This window comes from Silene latifolia, chromosome X, assembly GCF_048544455.1.
Source record: "Silene latifolia isolate original U9 population chromosome X, ASM4854445v1, whole genome shotgun sequence".
Lineage (NCBI taxonomy): Eukaryota > Viridiplantae > Streptophyta > Magnoliopsida > Caryophyllales > Caryophyllaceae > Silene > Silene latifolia.
Window position 1 is genome coordinate 2,660,514 of NC_133537.1, and position 24,918 is coordinate 2,685,431.

At 39.8% G+C, this 24,918-nt stretch overlaps 3 protein-coding genes across 3 annotated transcripts; 2 read left to right on the forward strand and 1 right to left on the reverse strand.

The window, feature by feature from the left end:
- The first annotated feature begins 13,585 nt into the window (after window positions 1–13,585).
- On the forward strand, window positions 13,586–15,056 carry LOC141622229 (B3 domain-containing protein REM5-like). The gene is made up of 5 exons (XM_074438275.1): window positions 13,586–13,654; window positions 13,780–13,864; window positions 14,047–14,314; window positions 14,391–14,488; window positions 14,584–15,056. The coding sequence occupies exons 2-5, from the start codon at window positions 13,799–13,801 to the stop codon at window positions 14,851–14,853; spliced, it is 702 nt and encodes a 233-aa protein (XP_074294376.1). The 5' UTR covers window positions 13,586–13,654; window positions 13,780–13,798; the 3' UTR covers window positions 14,854–15,056.
- A 38-nt stretch (window positions 15,057–15,094) lies between these two features.
- LOC141622228 (DNA cross-link repair protein SNM1) lies at window positions 15,095–19,881 on the reverse strand. Its single transcript, XM_074438274.1, has 9 exons — window positions 19,232–19,881; window positions 18,078–18,258; window positions 17,746–17,985; window positions 17,521–17,665; window positions 16,775–16,909; window positions 16,606–16,672; window positions 15,841–15,918; window positions 15,709–15,761; window positions 15,095–15,447 (listed from the first exon to the last, which is right to left on the reverse strand). The coding sequence occupies exons 1-9, from the start codon at window positions 19,719–19,721 to the stop codon at window positions 15,349–15,351; spliced, it is 1,488 nt and encodes a 495-aa protein (XP_074294375.1). The 5' UTR covers window positions 19,722–19,881; the 3' UTR covers window positions 15,095–15,348.
- A 1,495-nt stretch (window positions 19,882–21,376) lies between these two features.
- LOC141622230 (uncharacterized) lies at window positions 21,377–23,406 on the forward strand. Its single transcript, XM_074438276.1, has one exon. The coding sequence runs from the start codon at window positions 21,535–21,537 to the stop codon at window positions 22,384–22,386; it is 852 nt and encodes a 283-aa protein (XP_074294377.1). The 5' UTR covers window positions 21,377–21,534; the 3' UTR covers window positions 22,387–23,406.
- Window positions 23,407–24,918: the final 1,512 nt, after the last annotated feature.

The following is a 24,918-nucleotide window of genomic DNA, read 5'->3' on the forward strand; positions in this document are numbered from 1 at the left end:
CATCCCCAAATGTCTTCCGTTGGTGCTCAAACTTTGCATGGCTGCTTTATCTGCCCCGAGGAACTTTCTATGTGATTTCCGTAGAATTTTGTTCCAGGACCCCGAAATCCCGAAAAACCGTGTATTATATACACTTCAATTTCAGCCGTTCGGAAAGTCGTACCCTGTTTCTTTTTCTCCCTGTTTTTCAATCACGCTTCCGAACTCATTTCAGGAATCACCCGTTCGATTTCAGGAATCAACTTGTTCGATTTCAGCCTCAAATAACGTGCTTTAACACATTTTTCACGATAATCCGAGTTTCGGCGAATACTGGTTTGTGGCACACCGGCACCCCCAAATGTCTTCCGTTAGTGCTCAAACTTTGCGTGGCCGCTTTATCTGACCCGAGGAACTTACTATGTGATTTCCGGATAATTTTGTTCCGGGACCCCGGAATCCCGAAAAACCGTGTATTATACACTTCAATTTCAGCCGTTCGTAAGGTCGTACCGGACCCTGTTTCTTTTTCTCCCTGTTTTTCAATCATCCGTCTGAGCTCATTTCAGGAATCAACCTGTTCGATTTCAGGAATCAACCTGTTCGATTTCAGCCTCAAATAACGAGCTTTAACACATTTTTCACGATAATCCGAGTTTCGGCGAATGCTGGTTTGTGGCACACCGGCACCCCCAAATATCTTCCGTTGGTGCTCAAACTTTGCATGGCCGTTTTATCTGACCCGAGGAACTTTCTATGTGATTTCCGAAGAATTTTGTTCCGAGACCCCGAAATCCCGAAAAACCGTGTATTATATAACTTCAATTTCAGCCGTTCGGAAGGTCGTACCGGACCCTGTTTCTTTTTCTCCCTGTTTTTCAATCATCCGGCTGAGCTCATTTCAGGAATCAACCTGTTCGATTTCAAGAATCAACCTGTTCGATTTCAGCCTCAAATAACGAGCTTTAACACATTTTTCACGACAATCCGAGTTTCGGCGAATGCTTTGTTTATGGCACACCGGCACCCCCAAATGTCTTCCGTTAGTGCTCAAACATTGCGTGGCCGCTTTATCTGATCCGAGGAACTTTCTATGTGATTTCCGGAGAATTTTGTTAGGACAGAAATCCCGAAAAACCGTGTATTATACACTTCAATTTCAGCCGTTCGGAAGGTCGTACCGGACCCTGTTTCTTTTTCTCCCTGTTTTTCAATCACGCGTCTGAGCTCATTTCAGGAATCAACCTGTTCGATTTCAGCCTCAAATAACGAGCTTTAACACATTTTTCACGATAATCCGAGTTTCGGCGAATGCTGGGTTGTGGCACACCGGCACCCCCAAATGTCTTCCGTTGGTGCTCAAACTTTGCATGGCCGCTTTATCTGACCCGAGGAACTTTCTATGTGATTTCCGTATAATTTTGTTCCGGGACCCTGAAATCCCGAAAAACCGTGTATTATACACTTCAATTACAGCCGTTCGGAAGGTCGTACCGGACTCTGTTTCTTTTTCTCTCTGTTTTTCAATCATCCGTCTGAGCTCATTTCAGGAATCAACCTGTTCGATTTCAAGAATCAACCTGTTTGATTTTAGGCTCAAATAACGAGCTTTAACACATTTTTCACGATAATCCGAGTTTCGGCGAATGCTGGTTTGTGGCATACCGGCACCCCCAAATGTCTTCCGTTAGTGCTCAAACTTTGCGTGGCCGCTTTATCTGACCCGAGGAACTTTCTATGTGATTTCCGTAGAATTTTGTTCCGGGACCCCGAAATCCCGAAAAACCGTGTATTATACACTTCAATTTCAGCCGTTCGGAAGGTCGTACCGGACCCTGTTTATTTTTCTCCCTGTTTTTTAATCACGCGTCTTGAGCTCATTTAAGGAATCAACCTGTTCGATTTCACCTTAAATAACGAGCTTTAACACATTTTTCACGATAATCCGAGTTTCGGCGAATGCTGGTTTGTGGCACACCGGCACCCCCAAATGTCTTCCGTTGGTGCTCAAACTTTGCATGGCTGCTTTATCTGACCCGAGGAACTTTCTATGTGATTTCCGTAGAATTTTGTTCCGGGACCCCCAAATCCCGAAAAACCGTGTATTATATACACTTCAATTTCAGCTGTTCGGAAGGTCGTACCCTGTTTCTTTTTCTCCCTGTTTTTCAATCATCCGTCTGAGCTCATTTCAGGAACAAACCTGTTCGATTTCAGGAATCAACCTGTTCGATTTCAGCCTCAAATAACGAGCTTTAACACATTTTTCACGATAATCGAGTTTGCGAATCTTTGGTATGTGGCACACCGGCACCCCCAAATGTCTTCCGTTAGTGCTCAAACTTTGCGTGGCCGCTTTATCTGACCCGAGGAACTTTCTTTGTAATTTCCGGAGAATTTTGTTCCGGGACCCCGGAATCCCGAAAAACCGTGTATTATACACTTCAATTTCAGCCGTTCGGAAGGTCGTAACGGACCCTGTTTCTTTTTCTCCCTGTTTTTCAATCACGCTTCCGAGCTCATTTCAGGAATCACCCGTTCGATTTCAGGAATCAACTTGTTCGATTTCAGCCTCAAATAACGAGCTTTAACACATTTTTCACGATAATCCGAGTTTAGCGAATCTTGGTTTTGGCACACCGGCACCCCCAAATGTCTTCCGTTAGTGCTCAAACTTTGCGTGGCCGCTTTATCTGACCCGAGGAACTTACTATGTGATTTCCGGATAATTTTGTTCCGGGACCCCGGAATCCCGAATAACCGTGTATTATACACTTCAATTTCAGCCGTTCGGAAGGTCGTACCGGGCCCTGTGTCTTTTTCTCCCTGTTTTTCAATCATCCGTCTGAGCTCATTTCAGGAATCAACCTGTTCGATTTCAGCCTCAAATAACGAGATTTAACACATTTTTCACGATAATCCGAGTTTCGGCGAATGCTGGTTTGTGGCACACCGGCACCCCCAAATGTCTTCCGTTGGTGCTCAAACGTTGCATGGCCGTTTTATCTGACCCGAGGAACTTTCTATGTGATTTCCGAATATACGTATTTTTGGTCGGATAATAATAGTGACGATAATAGTGACCGTAATAATAATAATTCCCGTCTCAATTTCCGTCTAACTATTGACCGTCACATTTTCATATATGAGGCAATTTTTTCGGACCCGGGAAAAAGTCATCGAGTTAACCATTTTGAATTTATTTTGCTAAATGAACAAATTTCGTTTGATCCGAGACCCCGAAATCCCGAAAAACCGTGTATTATATAACTTCAATTTCAGCCGTTCGGAAGGTCGTACCGGACCCTGTTTCTTTTTCTCCCTGTTTTTCAATCATCCGTCTGAGCTCATTTCAGGAATCAACCTGTTCGATTTCAGCCTCAAATAACGAGCTTTAACACATTTTTCACGACAATCCGAGTTTCGGCGAATCTTTGGTTTATGGCACCAAGCACCCCAAATGTCTTCCGTTAGTGCTCAAAGTTTGCGTGGCCGCTTTATCTGACCCGAGGAACTTTCTATGTGATTTAGGAGAATTTTGTTCGGGACCGAAATCCCGAAAAACCGTGTATTATACACTTCAATTTCATCTGTTCGGAAGGTCGACCAGGACCCGTTTATTTTTCTCCCTGTTTTTCAATCACGCGTCTGAGCTCATTTCAGGAATCAAGCTGTTCGATTTCAGCCTCAAATAACGAGCTTTAACACATTTTTCACGATAATCCGAGTTTCGGCGAATGCAGGTTTGTGGCACACCGGCACCCCCAAATGTCTTCCGTTGGTGCTCAAACTTTGTGTGGCCGCTTTATTTGACCCGAGGAACTCTCTATGAAACTTCCGAAATTTTTTTTTCCGTGACCCCGGAATTCCGAAAAACCGTGTATTATACACTTCAATTTCTGTCGTTCGAAGGTCGTACCGGACCCTGTTTCTTTTTCTCTCTGTTTATCAATCACGCTTCCAAGCTCATTTTAGGAATCAACCCGTTCGATTTCAGGAATCAACGTGTTCGGTTTCAGCCTCAAATAACGAGTTTTAACACATTTTTCACGATAATCCGAATTTCGGCGAATGCTGGTTTCAGGCACACCGACACCCCCAAATGTCTTCCGTTGCTGCTCAAACTTTGCGTGACCGCTTTATTTGACCCGAGGAACTTTCTATGTATTTTCCGGAGAATTTTTTTCCGGGACATCGGAATCCCGAAAAACCGTGTATTATACACTTCAATTTCAGCCGTTCGGAAGGTCGTACCGGACCCTGTTTCTTTTTCTCCCTGTTTTTCAATCACGCTTCCGAGCTCATTTCAGGAATCAACCTTTTCGATTTCAGGAATCAACCTGTTCGATTTCAGCCTCAAATAACGAGCTTTAACACATTTTTCACGATAATCCGAGTTTCGGCGAATCTTTGGTTTGTGGCACACCAAGCACCCCCAAATGTCTTCCGTTGGTACTCAAACTTTGCATGGCCGCTTTATCTGACCCGAGGAACTTTCTATGTGATTTCGAAGAATTTTGTTCCGGAACCCGAAATCCTAAAAACCGTGTATTTATATACACTTCAATTTTTATTCGGAAGGTAAATGCGGACCACTGTTTCTTTTTCTCCCTGTTTTTCAATCATCAGTCTGAGTTCATTTCAGGAATCAACCTGTTCGATTTCAGGAATCAACCTGTTCGATTTAAGCCTCAAATAACGAGCTTTAACACATTTTTCACGATAATCCGAGTTTCGGCGAATGCTGGTTTGTTGCACACCGGCACCCCAAAATGTCTTCCGTTGGTGCTCACACTTTGCGTGGCCGCTTTATCGACCGAGGAACTTTCTTTGTAATTTCCGGAGAATTTTTTCAGGGACCGGAATCTGAAAACCGTGTATTATACACTTCAATTTAAGCCGTTCGTAAGGTCTACCGGACCCTGTTTCTTTTTCTCCCTGTTTTTCAATCACGCTTCCGAGCTCATTTCTGGAATCAACCCGTTCGATTTCAGGAATCAACCTGTTCGATTTCAGCCTCAAATAACGAGCTTTAACACATTTTTCACTATAATCAGGAGTTTCGGCGAATCTTTGGTTTGGGTACACAAGCACCCCAAATGTCTTCCGTCGGTGCTCAAACTTTGCATGACCGCTTTATCTGGCCCGAGGATTCCAGGGTCCCGGAACAAAACTCTCCGGAAATCCAATAGAAAGTTCCACGGGTCAGATAAAGCGGCCACCAAAATTTGAGTTGCAACGGAAGACATTTGGGGGGTGCCGGTATGCCATAAACCAGCATTCGTCGAATCTCGGATAATCGTGAAAAATGGATTAATGCTCGTTTAATGCTCGTTATTTGAGGCTGAATCGAATAGGCTAACTCCTGAAATGACCTCGGATGCGTGATTTAGAAACCGGGAGAAAAAGAAACAGGATTCGGTACGACCTCCCGAACGGCTCAAATTGAAGTGTATAATACACGGTTTTTCGGGAAACCAGGATCCCGGAAAAAAATTCTCCGGAAATCCCCTACAAAATTCCTCGGGTCAAATAAAGCGGCCACGCAAAATTTGAGTAGCAACGGAAAACATTTGGGGGTGTCGGTATGCCATAAACCAGCATTCGTCGAATCTCGAATAATCGTGAAAAATGGATTAATGCTCGTTTAATGCTCGTTATTTGAGGCTGAATCGAATAGTTTAACTCCTGAAATGACCTCGGACGAGTGATTGAAAAACCAGGAGAAAAAGAAACAGGGTCCGTTACGACTTCCCGAACGACTCAAATTGAAGTGTATAATACACGGTTTTTCGGGATTCCAGGGTCCCGGAAAAAAACTCTCCGGAAATCCCATAGAAAGTTCCACGGGTCAGATAAAGCGGCCACCAAAATTTGAGTTGCAACGGAAGACATTTAGGGGTGCCGGTATGCCATAAACCAGCATTCGTCGAATCTCGGATAATCGTGAAAAATGGATTAATGCTCATTTAATGCTCGTTATTTGAGGCTTAATCGAATAGGCGAACTCCTGAAATGACCTCGGATGCGTGATTGAGAAACCGGGAGAAAAAGAAACAGGATCCGATACAACCTCCCGAACGGCTCAAATTGAAGTGTATAATACACGTTTTTTCGGGATTCCAGGATCCCGGAGAAAAATTCTCCTGAAATCCCCTAGAAAATTCCTCGGGTCAAATAAAGCTTCCACGCAAAATTTGAGTAGCAACGGAAGACATTTGGGGGTGCCGGTATGCCATAAACCAGCATTCGTTGAATCTCGAATAATCGTGAAAAATGGATTAATGCTCGTTTAATGCTCGTTATTTGAGGCTGAATCGAATAGTTTAACTCCTGAAATGACCTCGGACGTGTGATTGAAAAACCGGGAGAAAAAAAAACAGGGTCCGTTACGACTTCCCGAACGACTCAAATTGAAGTGTATAATACACGGTTTTTCGGGATTCCAGGGTCCCGGAAAAAAACTCTCCGGAAATCCCATAGAAAGTTCCACGGGTCAGATAAAGCGGCCACCAAAATTTGAGTTGCAACGGAAGACATTTAGGGGTGCTTAGGTATGCCATAAACCAAAGATTCGTCGAATCTCGGATAATCGTGAAAAATGGATTAATGCTCATTTAATGCTCGTTATTTGAGGCTTAATCGAATAGGCGAACTCCTGAAATGACCTCGGATGCGTGATTGAGAAACCGGGAGAAAAAGAAACAGGATCCGATACAACCTCCCGAACGGCTCAAATTGAAGTGTATAATACACGGTTTTTCAGGATTCCAGGATCCCGGAGAAAAATTCTCCGGAAATCCCATAGAAAATTCCTCGGGTCAAATAAAGCGGCCACGCAAAATTTGAGTAGCAACGGAAGACATTTGGGGGTGCCGGTATGCCATAAACCAGCATTCGTCAAACCTCGGATAATCTTGAAAAATGGATTAATGCTAGTTTAATACTCGTTATTTGAGGCAGAATCGAATAGGTTAACTTCTGAAATGACCTCGGACACGAGATTGATAAACCGGGAGAAAAAGAAAGATGGTCTGGTACGACCTCCCGAACGGCTCATATTGAAGTGTAATAATACACGTCTTTTCTGAATTCCTGGGTCCCGGAACAAAATTCTCCGGAATTCCCATAGAAAGTTCCTTGGGTCAGATAAAGCAGTCATGCAAAATTTGAGTAGCAACGGAAGACATTTGGAGGTGCCGGTATGCCATAAACCAGCATTCGTCGAACCTCGGATAATCGTGAAAAATGGATTAATGCCCGTTGAATGCTTGTTAATTGAGGCTGAATCGAATAGTTTAACTCCTGAAATGACCTCGGACGCGTGATTGAAAAACCGGGAGAAAAAGAAACAGGGTCCGTTACGACTTCCCGAACGGCTCAAATTGAAGTGTATAATACACCGTTTTTCGGGATTCCAGGGTCCCGGAACAAAACTCTCCGAAAATCCCATAGAAAGTTCCACGGGTCAGATAAAGCGGCCACCAAAATTTGAGTTGCAACGGAAGACATTTGGGGGTGCCGGTATGCCATAAACCAGTATTCGTCGAATCTCGAATAATCGTGAAAACTGGATTAATGCTCGTTTAATGCTTATTATTTGAGGCTGAATCGAATAGGTTAACTCCTGAAATGACCTCGGATGCGTGATTGAGAAACCGGGAGAAAAAGAAACATGATCCGGTACGACCTCCCGAACGGCTCATATTGAAGTGTAATAATAAACGGTTTTTCGGAATTCCAGGGTCCTGGAACAAAATTCTCCGGAATTCCCATAGAAAGTTCCTTGGGTCAGATAAAGCAGCCACGCAAAATTTGAGTGGCAACGGAAGACATTTGGGGGTGCCGGTATGCCATAAACCAGCATTCGTCGAACCTCGGATAGTCGTGAAAAATGGATTAATGCTCGTTTAATGCTCGTTATTTGAGGCTGAATCGAATAGGTGAACTCCTGAAATGACCTCGGATGCGTGATTGAGAAACCAGGAGAAAAAGAAACGGGATCCGGTACGACCTCCCGAACGGCTCAAATTGAAGTGTATAATACACGGTTTTCCGGGATTCCAGAATCCCGGAACAAAATTCTCCGGAAATCCCATAGAAAGTTCCTCGGGTCAGATATTGCGGCCACGCAAAATTTGAGTAGCAACGGAAGACATTTGGGGGTGCCGGTATGCCATAAACCAGCATTCGTCGAACCTCGGATAATCGTGAAAAATGGATTAATGCTCGTTTAATGCTCGTTATTTGAGGCTGAATCGAATAGGTTAACTCCTGAAATGACCTCGGACGCGTGATTGAAAAACCGGGAGAAAAAGAAACACGGTCCATTAGGACCTCCCGAACGGCTTAAATTGAAGTGTATAATACACGGTTTTTCGGGATTCGAGGGTCCCGGAACAAAACTCTCCGGAAATACCATAGAAAGTTCCTTGGGCCAGATAAAGCGGCCACGCGAAATTTGAGTAGCAACGGAAGACATTTGGGGGTGCCGGTATGCCATAAACCAGCATTCGTCGAACCTCGGATAATCGTGAAAAATGGATTAATAGTTGTTTAATACTCGTTATTTGAGGCTGAATCGGATAGGTTAACTCCTGAAATGACCTCGGATGCGTGATTGAAAAACCGGGAGAAAAAGAAACAGGGTCCGCTACGACCTCCCGAATGGCTCAAATTGAAGTGTGTATAAATACACGATTTTTCGGGATTCTAGGGTCGCGGAACAAAATTCTCCGGAAATCCCATAGAAAGTTCCTTGGGTCAGATAAAGCAGCCACGCAAAATTTGAGTAGCAACGGAAGACATTTGGGGGTGCCGGTATGCCATAAACCAGCATTCGTCGAACCTCGGATAATCGTGAATTATAGATTTATGCTCGTTTAATGCTCGTTATTTGAGTCTGAATCGAATAGGTTAACTCCTGAAATGACCTCGGGCGCGTGATTGAGAAACCGGGAGAAAAAGAAACAAGATCCGGTACGACCTCCCTAACGGCTCAAATTGAAGTGTATAATACAAGGTTTTTCGGGATTCCAGGGTCCCGAAACAAAACTCTCCGGAAATCCAATAGAAAGTTCCACGGGTCAGATAAAGCGGCCACCAAAATTTGAGTTGCAACGGAAGACATTTGGGGGGTGCCGGTATGCCATAAACCAGCATTCGTCGAATCTCGGATAATCGTGAAAAATGGATTAATGCTCGTTTAATGCTCGTTATTTGAGGCTGAATCGAATAGTTTAACTCCTGAAATGACCTCGGATGCGTGATTGAGAAACCGGGTGAAAAAGAAACAGGATCCGGTACGACCTTCTGAACGGCTCAAATTGAAGTGTAATAATACACGGTTTTTCGGAATTCCAGGGTCCCGGAACAAAATTCTCCGGAATTCCCATAGAAAGTTCCTTGGGTCAGATAAAGCAGCCACGCAAAATTTGAGTAGCAACGGAAGACATTTGGGGGTGCGGGGATGCCATAAACCAGCATTCGTCGAACCTCGGATAATCGTGAAAAATGGATTAATGCTCGTTATTTGAGGCTGAATCGAATAGGTTAACTCCTGAAATGACCTCGGACAAGTCACTGAAAAACCGGGAGAAAAAGAAACACGGTCCGTTACGACCTCCCGAACAGCTCAAATTGAAGTGTATAATACACGATTTTTCGGGATTCCAGGGTCCCAGAACAAAATTCTCTGGAAATCCTTTAGAAAGTTCCTCGGGTTAGATAAAGCGGCCACACAAAATTTGAGCAGCAACGGAAGACATATCGGGATGTCGGTATGCCATAAACCAGCATTCGTCGAACCTCGGATAATTGTGAAAAATGGATTAATGCTCGTTTAATGCTCGTTATTTGAGGCAGAATCGAATAGGTTAACTTCTGAAATGACCTCGGACGCGTGATTGAAAAACTGGGAGAAAAAGAAACAGGGTCCTGTACGACCTCCCGAACGGCTCAAATTGAAGTGTATAATACACGGTTTTTCGGAATTCCAGGGTCCCGAAACAAAATTCTCCGGAATTCCCATAGAAAGTTCCTTGGGTCAGATAAAGCAACCACGTAAAATTGAGTAGCAAGGGAAGACATTTGGGGGTGCCGGTATGCCATAAACCAGCAGTCGTCGAACCTCGGATAATCGGGAAAAATGGATTAATGCTCGTTTAATGCTCGTTATTTGAGGCTGAATCGAATAGGTTAACTCCTGAAATGACCTCGGACGCGTGATTGAAAAACCGGGAGAAAAAGAAACACGGTCCATTACGACCTCCCGAACGGCCTAAATTGAAGTGTATAATACACGGTTTTTCGGGATTCGAGGGTCCCGGAACAAAACTCTCCGGAAATACCATATAAAGTTCCTTGGGCCAGATAAAGCGGCCACGCGAAATTTGAGTAGCAACGGAAGACATTTGAGGGTGCCGGTATGCCATAAACCAGCATTCGTCGAACCTCGGATAATCGTGAAAAATGGATTAATAGTCGTTTAATACTCGTTATTTGAGGCTGAATCGAATAGGTTAACTCCTGAAATGACCTCGGATGCGTGATTGAAAAACCGGGAGAAAAAGAAACAGGGTCCGCTACGACCTCCCGAACGGCTCAAATTGAAGTGTATATAAATACACGGTTTTTCCGGATTCCAGGGTCCTGGAACAAAATTCTCCGGAAATCCCATAGAAGGTTCCTCGGGTCAGATAAAGCGGCCACGCGAAATTTGAGTAGCAACGGAAGACATTTGGGGGTGTCGGTATGCCATAAACCAGCATTCGTCGAACCTCGGATAATCGTGAAAAATGGATTAATGCTCGTTATTTGAGGCTGAATCGAATAGGTTAACTCCTGAAATGACCTCGAACGCGTGATTGAAAAACAGGGAGAAAAAGAAACACGGTCCGTTGCGACCTCCCGAACGGCTCAAATTGACGTGTATAATACACGGTTTTTCCGGATTCCAGGGTATAGGAACAAAACTCTCCGGAAATCCCTTAGAATGTTCCTTGGGCCAGATAAAGCGGCTACGTAAAATTTGAGTAGCAACAGAAAACATTTGGGGGTGCCGGTATGCCATAAACCAGCATTCGTCGAACCTCGGATAATAGTGAAAAATGGATTAATGCTCGTTTAATGCTCGTTTTTTGAGGCTGAATGGAATAGGTTAACTCCTGAAATAACTTCGGACGCGTGATTGAAAAACCGGGGGAAAAAGAAACAGGGTCCGGTACGACCACCCGAACGGCTCAAATTAAAGTGTATTATACACTTTAGTTTAAGCCGTTCGGGAGGTCGTACAGGACCACGTTTCTTTTTCTCTCGGTTTTTCTACCACGTATCCGAGGGTCATTACATAAGTTAACCTTTTCGATTTCAGCAGAAAATTTCAAGTATTAATCCCTTTTTCACAATTATCTAAGGTTCAAGGAAAGCTGGTTTATTGCGTACTGAAACCCCCAAATGTCGTCTGTTACTCCTCAAATTTTGTGTGGTCGCTTTACCTTATTTGAGGAACCTTATGTGTGATTTACAGACAATTTTATTCCGGGACCCTGTAATCTCGAAAACCGTTTATTATACACTTTAATTTGAGCCGTTCGGGTGGTCGTACAGGACTACGTTTCTTTTTCCCCCGGTTTTCTACCACGTGTCCGAGGGTCATTTTATAAGTTAACCTATTCGATTTCAGCCAAAAATATCAAGTATTAATCTATTTTTCACGATTATCTAAGGTTCGAAGAATGCTGGTTTATTGCATACCGACACCCCCAAATGTCGTTCGTTGCTCCTCAAATTTTGTATGGTCGCTTTACCTGATTTGAAGAACCTTATGTGTGATTTACAGACAATTTTTTTCCGGGACCCTGTAATCTCGAAAACCATGTATTATATACACTTCAGTTTAAGCCGTTCGGGAGGTCGTACAGGACCATGTTTCTTTTTTTTCTCCGTTTTTCTACCACGTATCTGAAGGTCATTTCATAATTTAACCTATTCTATTTCAGCAGAAAAAACGAGTATTAATCTATTTTTCACGATTATCCGAATTTAAGGAAAGTTGGTTTATTGCATACCGACACCCCAAAAATGTCGTCTGGTGCTCCTCAAGTTTTATGTGGTCGCTTTACCTCATCCGAGGATCCTTATGTGTGATGTAAAGACAATTTTGTTTCGGAACCCTCTAATCTCGAAAACCATATATTATACACTTTAATTTGACCCGTTCGGGAGGTCGTACAGGACCACGTTTCTTTGTCTCTCGGTTTTTCTACCACGTGTCCGAGGGTCATTTCATAAGTTAACTTATTTGATTTCAGCCGAAAATATCAAGTATTAATCCATTTTTCAAGCTCACAAGCTCACAATAATAGCCTCCAACATTTTAACCATCCCAAGTCTCAAAACTCAAAAGTCACATGTTACAATGTAAGGATCCTCTTCCCTTCTTAAAAAAAATCGAGGTTCATTAATTCTCAATAATTCGGATTAATTACGACTCCTTTCTCATTCTTTGTGTTCTTTATCCCTCTTTAATCCAATTTTAACCAAAAAGTGAATATTCCGAATATATTAAATAGACGTACCGATCACTACTCCCTACAGAGTACAGAGGATTTAATGAAACATTCAGAAAATCTCCATTTTGTGATTTTGTCTGTACTCTGTATCAATACTCTTTCCAAAGGTATGTTCTTCCTCTTTACAAAGTTCATGCAATTTTACTTCCACACTTAAGTTGTTAAATTTGTAGGAATATTAGCTTAAGGAGACAACTTAAGCATGAAGACCAAATCAACTCCTTCATTCTTCAAATTATATCTCCCTGAGCACAACTCTAACCAGCTGGTATGTTCCGTCTCCATCATTTGTTTACCATTTATATTGTTCCAACTTCCAAGGTTGGACGTAAGGAGTCGTATGAGAATATTGTAACATTAGTGACTATTTTACATTTTTGTGGGATCCCTTTACTGTCTATTGTAAAATCGTCTCATACGAACTATATCGAAGATACTCCCATTTTTCGGAAATGTCTCATTTGCTTTGGTATGTATGTATGCAATGGCATACCCAAGATTTGTAATTAAGAAGAGCGAAAAATTTCAGCACCAGAATCAGTAATGCTAAAGTAATGCTAAAATTTCCCTTTACTGTCTAATCTCTAGTACTAGTATTTACAGTATGTTAATTAGACCGAGTTGTATAATTCCTTGGAGGAAAGGCGATTATGGGAGTCGGAATTGCATCAATTGACTACTATTGTTACTTTTAACTAAAATAAAATCTCGTGTGCTGAATCTCGTTCAAAATTCCTCAAAAAATGCGTTTCATCACGAAGTACTATTATTCCACTTGTGTTATTCCTATTATTAATATCGTGACGAAAAAAGAATTTATTAAAATAATTTGTGGTAGTTCAAATATTTTCATAAAAAACGCACTTCATGAAATTATTCAATTCTCTTGATTAATTTTAAGATTAATTTTTGTTTTTTAAAATTCATGAGATGTAAGTATAAAATCTATAAGCATTATAGTAAAAATTAAAAGGTCTAATATACTGCGCATTTGCGCGGGATCTACACTCGTTATTGTTTAAAGAGACTGTGAGAGGAAATTCAACAAAAAAAGTCAGAAAACATTCAACAAAAAAGTCAGAAGTACAGAGTAGTACAGAGGAGTAAGTGAAAACATTCAGAAAATCTCCATTTTGTGATCTTGTCATTATTACTACACTTTATTCCAAAGGTATGTTCTTCCTCTTTCTTCTTTAATTTCTCTTAAACAAAGTTGATGCATCTGTAGGAGACAAGTTAAGTTAAGCATGGTGGTCAAACCAACTCCTTCATTCTTCAAATTATACCTCCCTGAGCACAACTCTAACAAGCTGGTATGTTCCGTCTTGATCATTTGTTTACCTTTCATATATTGTTCCTGGTGGGACGTAAGGGAGTACTATGACTGCATGAGTATACTTAAGACGGTTTTAAGCGAAACCCGCTCCTTTTCTTTCTATTTTGAAATTGAGATGTCTCATTTGCTTTAATCGCTTTGAACATGTTCATAATACAGCTGATACCGCCACCATTTATCAAATATTTCAATGGGGACATTCCAAAGAAGGTCAAATTGCGGAATTTGCAAGGGAAACTATGGAAAGTTAAACTCGAAGTTGTTCAAGATGGCCGCGTATACATAGCAAAAGGCTGGAATGAATACGTGAGAAATCATTCGTTGGTCCGAGGAGACTTCTTAGTGTTTAAGCCGCTTAATAAGTCTGACTTCCACGTTAAGGTCTTCGGCATTGATGGGGTTATCAAGGAAGAACCTGTAGACACAGGTATACTACTTGTTTGAGGCCTATTCATTAGCTAAGCGTTTATAAATTTCGATACAACTTATTACGGATTTGGTAGGTCTGGCTACGGAAGCTGCTGCGGACTTAGGAAAAGATGATGTTTCGCAAATCTTGCAGTTCAGTAAGATTTACAAGCCTTATAATAAATTTTATGTGGTAAGAACTCGAATTTATGCATTATCCCAAATACGGAGTATATATAAATAAATATAAAGACAAGAACGCAAATTGCTAATGTTGAACCATGGCAGGATTTTCCCAAGGCTGTGATCAAGGCATGTGATCAGCACGGACTGCCTCAGGAGGTAACCCTGCGCGAGGAGAAGGGGTGCGTTGTAGAGTCAGTCTTGCGTAAAATAACTGACAGATTTCGCTTGGGAGGTCAAGGATTTAATGAGCTTTGTAAAAAAACTGAAGTAAAGATTGGAGACAAGCTGGACTTTGAGGTTATTCTCAGAGAAGGGAGAAAGATAAAGGAGATTCGTCTGAAAATTACGCACAAAAGCAAAAAGGCAAACTAGCTTGAGGATATTGCAGGTGATCGATCCACTGGTGTTACTTAGATGTCCATTCTCTAGCACTAGTATCTACAGTATGTTTGTAAAAGAGTTGGGAGGAAAGGCAATTATGGGTCGAAATTGCATTAATCGACAATATTTCATCCTTCAATAGTCTGACCTCATTGGAAAAGTATCGCTCACTTAATCCATTTCATTTTCATACATTTGTTTAAATTACGGGAGACAATGCATTAGCCAGTAGACACAAAGTTCCGTCAATTGCATGCATTTTCATTACGGCAGTTGTACAAAGTCAAAACAAAGGGAAGGCATCTCCACAGTATGCTTCCACAAAATACATTAGAAGATTGATACAAATGTTGCTCTTCCTATTAATACTTTTACCTTGGAGAATCTTAATCGGAGAAAAATGAAATCATTTTTGAGTTTCGAGATTTTATCAATAACCTAAACTAGATCAGCCGGCTAAATCAGCGTTTTACTCCAGATTTCCGGCTATTCACGCAACCACTGTTTGAAGTATGACTGCTGCTTTTCTCGAGAAGCAGCGTTTGAGATGTTCACTGTTGCAATTATCTTCCTCGGCTTGAGAAACTATCATCCATCATTCAAAAAATATTAGGAACATATAACATACACAAGGGTAGTTTGTGTACTATGGCAGGTAACGTCGGCATGAATGCATGATAATTTACTGTGGTATTCACCGCGGTATCAGGATTCAGGACAGTGCTGATGTAATGCAAGTATGCAACAGATTGTGGCAGATCAGCATGTATTTTAGGTAATGTGAAGCAACTGCTTATCTTAAAGTTCTTACAATCTGAAATTATGGGTAAAGAAGTTGAATCATACCTGAACAAATTCCTTTAGTTCCGTAAAACTCGAGTGCTCACTATATGGAACTCCTGCACAAAGCGAAATGGGATGATTGTAAAAACTGAAGCGAAGGGAAGGCTCAAAATCACAAGAGTTTGAATAACTCACCATAAACTTGGATGTTTCCCTTTGAGTTGGGTTTAATTAAGTCTAATTGATTACCAATGGACTCTGAGAAAGTCCAACCTGTAAACAGTATGCATGTTTAGCTTACTTCTAACAACAATTTCCAACAATTAACTATTTTTCAAAAAACCCGGACATTAAGAGGGCAAGTCTAGTAGTTATAGCTATATAGGTATCAAAACTACTCTTGTGAGTTATGAGTTTGTGACTGCTGAGGCAGCCTCACGAGTCACGTCTACCCTACTGCTTTGGAGTTTGTTGGTAAATTCCGCGAAATTTAATTAATTGTAATCTGAATTTCTGAAGAGTTACAACCCTTCAGAAATACATCTCCCTTGTTTCCCTGTTTCCCAAATCCTTTCTATATAAATAGATAAAGGATGAGAAGAACAAGTCACAGAAAAACATAATCTTCTACTGCATCAAAAGAACGATATAACATTCTACACAAAATATTTCTATATTACGTCTCTGATTTTTGGCAAAAATCAGAGGGCACCGTCTTATCTCAGTAGAAATTCGGTTTCACCCATGCACTAAAAGGAGTCGAATTATTCTATTAGGAAAGCGGAGTCGATTCGGTGCGGTTTTATTGTCAATTCCTGTTCGTGCATATACAATCTCTAATAGAGTTTGAATGTTTTTATGTGATCGCAGCAGCAAAACGAAAGCTACTAAGCTTACATGTCCACCAGCTCTTCAGCCATCAAAAAGGAAAAAAAATAGATAAAACATTAGAGACCATACCAGTGGGCCGAAATGCCAGAACCGCTGTAAAACGGTCCTGGTATGTCTTCAGGTAGGTCTTCAAGGTCTTGCAATCAAGAAATAAGGAAATAGTACAGCATTGTTAGAGACGTGTCCATTGAGTTCAGCCTTAACAGTGAAAATGTGAGGTTTAAGTCCTGAATATTACCTCATGCCGCAAAGATGACATAGGGAGAACATGAAGAGGGGTATCCTTTCCATCTGAGCAGAGACTTTTGGACAAATGAGGCCAATCAAAGGACTGCAAAATTCTTCTTCTTGATGCGTTTGCATATATCTTTACCTATAATTCATCATGTAACTAAGTCAGAACACCAATCACCAACAACATAACACAAGTCATAATGGCTCCCGTCCATGGCGAGGTGTAATGAGGAAAAGAGAATTTTGTATTGAATTTCAGAATGATTCCTCAGATCATTTACATCTCGCTGTTTGTACTGTTAAGCTGTAACAGAGTATAGCTTTTTCTATTATACTAGTCGTAACAAATTTACATTAGTCGTTACTAGCTTTTCTTAACTATATTTCACACATTTCCGTAATTATTCTTGATTTGTAACACAAGGTAAGGGGATTGAATGTACATAACATTACCACCTGTTAACAAAACAGCGAAATTGTTGTTTCCAGATGACTAGTAATGAATATTGCATTGAGAATTGCATCAATGATCGCTAATTTACAATAAAAATAAGCAATCTATTTAGTTAGCTAGTAACACAACACTGATAGCAAACAAAATTACTATATTAGGAAATTCATTTGTAAGGAGATCAGCGCCCATTTCAAACTGTCAAATGTTTTTTCATATGAATACATCATCTCCATCATATGTCGAAGGCATAAAATTGAAAATATGAAACTTAAACCAGGAAGAAAGAAGCACCACACCCTTAATGCCTCTGATATAGCAATGTACACACTCTCCTTCCCGATGCTATATGCCCCGACTATGATGAGGGTCTTTGGTTGCTTTTTTAGACACGCTTTTGTAGTTTTCACAACAAAACTTGTCACTTCCTCTTTTGAAGGAAACCTGAGAGATGAATAATGACTTAGATAAAGCATAACTAACTCATGGAGAAATACAGTAGAGATGTATCTCGGGATTCTCACCTATATTTTGGGTTGCAATAAGTAGTATCAAGATAAAGTATATCGACTTTTTTGTTTACAAGGAGGGGATACGTTTGCATATGTCTACAAGCCCTAAAGTCTCCTGTGTGTAAAAAATGTTGTCCATCCAGAAGATGAAAGTGTATCAAGGCAGCCCCTGGACAGTGATTGGCTTCTAACAGTGTAACTTTCACACCGTCGATATCATGTTCAACATCCAACTCCAAGGGATAAATAAACCTGTTAAATTGAAAATTCACGCAAAATGATGATTCGTAAAAACTTCTTTATCTGAAAACACATAAGTCAAGAAACTCGGAAGAGATGATTACGATGGATTAACATAGAGACACATTCTAACCAGGCGAGCAGTGATAGGGGTGCAATAGATACGGCCATGTGACCATGCCTTGCTTAAGCCACCATAATGATCAGCATGAAAGTGGGTAAGAAAGTAAGCAGAGCACCCACTAATAGCACCATACCGAAAAGCATCCACAGTAAAGGGTGTGCCTGGATTATGAGAGGAAACCTGTTAAAAAACGCGTGTAAAATAATCTTCCATCCTTCATAATTTCAAAATTGCACCAAAGAGAGCTAAACATCTGCAAATCATGCAAGAAAAATTGGTAATCACAAGCAACATGTTTAGTCACATTCCTCTTCTGCTTTTGGCCAATCTTCTTAATTTTCTTTTGCCCTAGATAATAAAACTACGAAAATTAAGAATCATGAAAATCATCTCTTTTCATCTTAAAATAACTAAATATGATACCGTTTTTGCCTTATTATAATCTCTTCAACTCTAACCGTCCCTTGAAACACAAAAACGAGGAAGCTCAAAACCAAATCAAGATGGAAAATTGATGCAGGAGAATGGTTACTTGTACTTTCGAAGCAAATAAAGTACGGAAGCAAAAATGTTATGATACATACATTATTCCTTTACCGATTCTTAGCCACTAAGAGAATACTACTTCATACAACTAGAAACTCGATAACAAAGCAAGAACTTCAGCACATGTGCAACAACTTCGCCCTTTCAATGACAACTTCAGCAACCTTCAGTCACACACCTCTAACCCGAGTCTGAACAATTAAACCCGCAACAACTAGAGAAATCAACAGATTCAACACTGTAAATACAATGGTATATGATCCTAAGACACACAAAAGTAGCTTATTTCATCACATACATAACCGCAATTTCTTCACTTTTCAACTAATATACAGCAAATTACACAGATTCACAGTGGACAATAACAAGATCAAGTTCAAACCACCATTAACATTTAAGCAAACATAATCAATCACATTTCATCAAACATACATACATACTCACTCCATCCCCATCATTTTTTTACCTTTTTTATTCTTTGTGACGGACATTTTAATCAAAGGTAAACAAACGAATGAGAAGATAAAACAACAAACCAACAAACAAACAAACAAACAAACAAACAAACGATAAGAACCCGGATTATACCTGGAATTTTCTTATAAAAAGGGCAAGGCCTCGCCTTCCTATTCCCAATCCCAACCCGACTCGAACCGACATCAAACAACTGATTCCTCGAAGAAGACCCCATTAAACTCAACCCCGAATTGACACCGCCATCACCACCACCACCACCATGATTCACATCATCATTCTTCACAATCAGTTTCTCATTTTCATCCACTTCACCAATCTTTTGCTGCTTAATGCCCCACATCTGAAACAAATCCCTTTGCTTCATTTTTTTATTAGAATCACATTTTGATTCTTGTTTTGATGATAAACTAGACCAATCTGTCCCACATCGGTAGAAATCTGCTGCAAAGGTGTCATCTTTTGATGACCCATTTGAGTTTTCATGGAGTTCATATTCGTTTGGGAATCCGTTTTCGTCGAGGGAAATTGAGGGCTCTTCTTCTTCCTGATCTTGGTCAATAATGTGTGAATTAGGGTTTGTGTCTTCAATTGATTCAAACATTACTTAAACTCTATACCCTAATTACTTAATTCCTCGTTTTGCAATTGGTGAAAGATGGGATTTTTCAGGAGATGTTTTGGTGTTTGGGTTTGAAATTGGAGTGCGTCACCGCGGGAAACATGTGTGGCTACATTTGTGGCATGTAGGCCATTTTTGGTAGGGTAATAAGTTTCTTGATTGATCGGGTGACTGAGTCGTTTTCGAGCTAAGTGGTAAAAATTCTTTTAGAAGATTTGATTCTGATCCATGATATAGGTGCGCTTATATAAAAGAGTTGGGGGGGTTTGATTCTCACCCACAATATAAATGCGCTTATTTAAACAAAAAAAAGTGACAGTGTTATAGCTTATAAGTGGACGGTGTGGGATTAAGTTAGGTCAAGACCGTTTTAGTGGTCTTAAATTAAGCTACGAATAATTTCTCTTTAGAACTTGCCTGGAATCCATAGAATAATTTGGGGGTAAATTTTAATTAGGTGATAGTTATCGGGGAAGTTAATTACTTGGGTAATGAGTTCATTGATGATAGATTTGGCATACGGGTAATACTTACTGAGTAGATATTTTACTCCCTTAACAGGAGAGGAGGAAACACGACCCGGAACGGCCTCTCAAACTGCTCAAATTGAAGTGTATAATACACGTTTTTCTAGATTCTAAGGCCCAGAACAAAAAAGTCCGTAAATCATACGGATGATTTCTCGGGTCGGACAAAGCTGCCTCACAAAATTTGACGAGCAACAGAGGACTTTTAAGGCTGCCGGTGTGCGATATACCAATCTCGGGCGAAAATCAAATACTCATTAAAAATGGAATAGAGTAAATCGGCTAAATCCTGAAGCGACCCCGTAAACGTGGTAGAAAAATCAGGAAAAAAGAAACACGATCCGAACGGCCTCTCAAACTGCTCAAATTGAAGTGTATAACATACGTTTTTCGGAATTTTAAGGCCCTAGATTATCAAATACCTTATACTACTCGAAATTCCGGATCAAGACAACTTTACCAAGTACTTTTGGCTTCCAAAATGAAACCTATTTTGACCATCTACCATTGCAAATTTCCAATTGGCAACATCCAAGTTATTTCCATTCAATAGGTCTTGTTATAGACGGGTGGGGTGAACAGACGGGTAAAGACCTCTAATAAAATGGGTAGAGGGGACAAGGTGGGACACCCCCCATGTGCTTCCCACTTTATGGCAAATGGGTATTTTGAAAGGGAAAATGGTATCCGTCTATACGTATAGACGGATAGTGTCCGTCTATAATGAGAATTTGTGATTTCCATTTTACTCTCTTAAACGTGTTAGAGCATCTCCAATGGTTCATGTTTAGGGACTTGCTTGCAATATTTACAAAATTATAAGCATGTAGCTTACCATTGAAGTGAAAAAATTCAAGAAGAGCTGCAAAGACGTAACATTTGTCAAATTACATGGAACTTGATTTTTAAAGAAAAAGCTAAATTATCTTATTGGTTGAAAATAAGAATGTGGACCCATGCAAATTTCTACAAGATGTTGTAGTTATTATTAGAAAGCGATACCTGTGCAAAAAGAAGATAAATGAAAAATCAATTTGACAAAATCAAGCTACATCATATTGTAGTTATCCATTGAAGTTGCTCTTATACTTGAAGAAAGCGACCGTTACATACCAATCTACCACACATAGATAACAACGATCCACGTGCAAGACATGATCAAATCCCCTAAACAAACCCATTATTAAAAACATAAAACAATTTCAGATCAAAATCCCTAAAAAAAAACCATCAATTCAACCTTTGAAAAATTCTCATAAACCAAAAAAATGGAGTTAGAGATCAAAGTAATGTGGTGCAAAGGCTTAACATCATTCAATTTCTTCCAAAAACTCACAATCTACACATTAGTATCAATAAAATGTGAAGATGAAAGAATAGAATTAACCCAAGAACAAAAACAAGAACAAAAAACAGCTACTGATGAAGAAAATGATGGTAATCCTGAATGGAATCATACCCTTATGTTCAATCTTGGACCGCTTGAGTCGATTTCCCCAAGTTACGAGAATATGTCGTTAGTGTTCGAGTTTCGACATCAGGGACAGTTGTTTGGGGATAAGATTGTTGGTGAAGTTTGTGTTCCTGTAAAAAGTTTGATTGATAGTAATGGTGTTAATGTTGTTAGGTTTGTTAGTTATGAGGTACGTAGTCCTGAAGGTAAGCATAATGGTGTTCTTGATTTTTCGTATAAAGTTTTAAGAAAACATGGATTTTTAGAGAATAATAATAGTTTTGTGCATTCTGAGATTTGTATCAGTGGGTATCATAATCATAATCATAATCATATACATCAGAATCAAGGAGAAATTATTCGACATCAGCATCAGCATTATGAATTTGTTGAGCATTCTTCGTCGTCTGAATCCGAAAGAATTGAATACCCGAGAATTGATTTGGAGGAATGGAGTGCTGGTAGTTCTGCATTGGTAACTAGTACAGGAATTAGTCATTACCCTTCACCAGTTCATGGTTCTGTTTATCCGCCACCTCGGGGGAATCAATGGGGTCCACCACCGACTGCTGTATATCCGCCGCCACCTCGGTATGGGGATCTGCATTGGGGGTATTATAGGCCTCCTAATAATAATAATCAATCAAATGGGTATCCTCGTTGGTGAATTTGAGTGTTTGATGGATTAAAAGAATGCTTAGATTGCAGGAATGGCAGCTGAATGTTTGACTGTAATTGCTAGCATCATTGGTGAAAGCAATTGATCAGTTGGTTGATTTTTGAAGGATTGGTAAGATTGGCTACATTGTCAGGATTGCAGCTGGTTTTTCAGTTGGTCTGGTTGAAAAGAACATTAGTATTAGCCTGATGTTTCGAATGAAACTCGGCTTTATGAGAGTGTTAGCTATGAACTGAGCTGAAATGGGATTTATGTTCAGCTAAATTGCGGGTGTTCAGGTGATTTGATGTATTAAGAAAGACGGAAACTTGAGGATGACATGATCATTTGTTATGAGTTCTGAGTTAGATACATATTTGTGAGAAATGTTTGTAATAGATATATAAGGATGAGATAATTTGTAATGAGATACTCAGATTGATTATCTGTGTTTCAATGGACAAGCCCCTGGTGCATTTGTAATCAAATTATCCGTGTCTTAAATTGATTGTTTCGAGAGAGCACATTCGACTGCAAAGAGTACTGCAGATGTTACTTCTGCAATAAGTACTGGAATGCTTAACAAAGTTGCGAAATGCTATATTCGACCAAATGCAGGTACTCTGAGTAATTTTGACATCTGCAGCCAAGTTATAAACTACCACTGCACGTCTGCACATGCATGTATAACCCTGTGTTGCAAGAGTATTTTACAATACTGATCAAGTGATCACTAACTGTACTGCCTGATACACAAAAATAGTTATCAATTGAGAATACTGCAGACTGCAGTAACAGATTCTGCACTTCTCATCCTTCATGCTCCATTGTCTTATACTCTTAGACCAAGTCCTTTGCAATATAGAGAGGTGGTTTCCAAGAAAGATTGGGTAGGACCAGAACTGACGATGAACGAGGAGGGCGGTTCAAATTATAGGACTAGCAACACAATATTTCAATCATAATCGGGGATGCGTTTAAACATGGGATTTCAAAGTACGGTGAAAAAACTTTTTTCATACATCTCGGTTGATTTTGGTGTCGAAAATTTTAAAAACGACAATATTCATGTAATGTTTAAATTAAGACAACCTTGGTAATCATAATCATAATCATTATTACTCATTACGACTCTAGCAAACCACATTGCCCCAAAAGTCGCAACTGAGCATCTTCGATACTAAATTAAGACATCCTCGATACTTCCTAAGTATTCTTTTCCCTTCCTTTACATTATCCCAATTACATTAGCAAACTAAACAAGCTGTTCCAAGTCTCAACGGCTAAAAGCAATAAAGTTGTAGGAAATTAAAAGTATACTTTTAAGCAATTAAAAAGAGGCTTCACTCTTAAATAAAGTACAAAACCAACTAACACTTCGTACAAAAGAAAGGGACCAACAATAATTATTATTTCAAAATTAACAAAAACAAATTCAAAAACATATCCACTTATATTCAAACCGACACCTTCAATAATTATTGAAATGGCGCTCCTCAATTTGTAATTCACATGGTGGAGCCACTAACGGTCCATACAACCTTTTTTATGCATGTGACGGGATTCACAGTCAGATCATAAATATCATTCCTCAGGAGTCTTGACTTTACAAGCTAAATTAACCATCTGCTATTTTTACAGTAGTTTTTTTAGGGCAAATATGTGTTGACGAGATTCACACTCAGATCATGAATACCATCCCTCGTGACTTTACAAGCTAAGCTAGCTAGCAGACATTTATTGCTAATTTAGTATTGCATCATGAAACACTACCCAATTAACACTCATTAGTGGAAAATCAACTCAAATTAAAGCATACACTAATTAGAATCATACATACATTGCTTGCTTAGCACACTTATGCTCAGCGGCGGATCTACTAACAACATTCCAGGGTGTGCGGACATCAAAAACAGAATTTTTTTTTTTTGCGTATTTTGTCAAATTTTCACGCTAAAAAAATAAATTTATAACTTTTTTATGTGTATATAGATTTTAAATATTAATCAGGACCTCAGAAAAAAAAAAATTGAATTCGCTATTGTCTATGCTATGATCAAACATGAAATCAAACTTATGGAGTACATTTCTATAATTCTATCGTCCCTTTAAAATGTCGCAAACTCGAAAATTCAATTTTATAACAATAGTACGTGTTAATGACTTAATGTTCCTTTGTTTTCGTTACAGTTTTCGTGATAACATAGACCATAATACAAGATATCGTAACACAATGTAAAACAGTTTTACAAGAGTACTTAATATTGTAACAATTGAACACGGCTTTGAGCACGTAATTGCTCATAAAACTTCTTAATAAACTCCTCAGCTTCATCATCAACTTGAATATTTCCGTCATCATTAATATCTTCCTCGGACGAATAATCAGATATTTTGATAGGCATTGGAGAAATAAGTGGACTACGACTATCACCAGGAGCTAGATCATACCCGTCAAGACGTAAATTAAATGTGTACTCGGGTGTCTTAGGTACTACGATAAGGGCATTATCGTAATTTTCATGTGAAACCGACTCAATT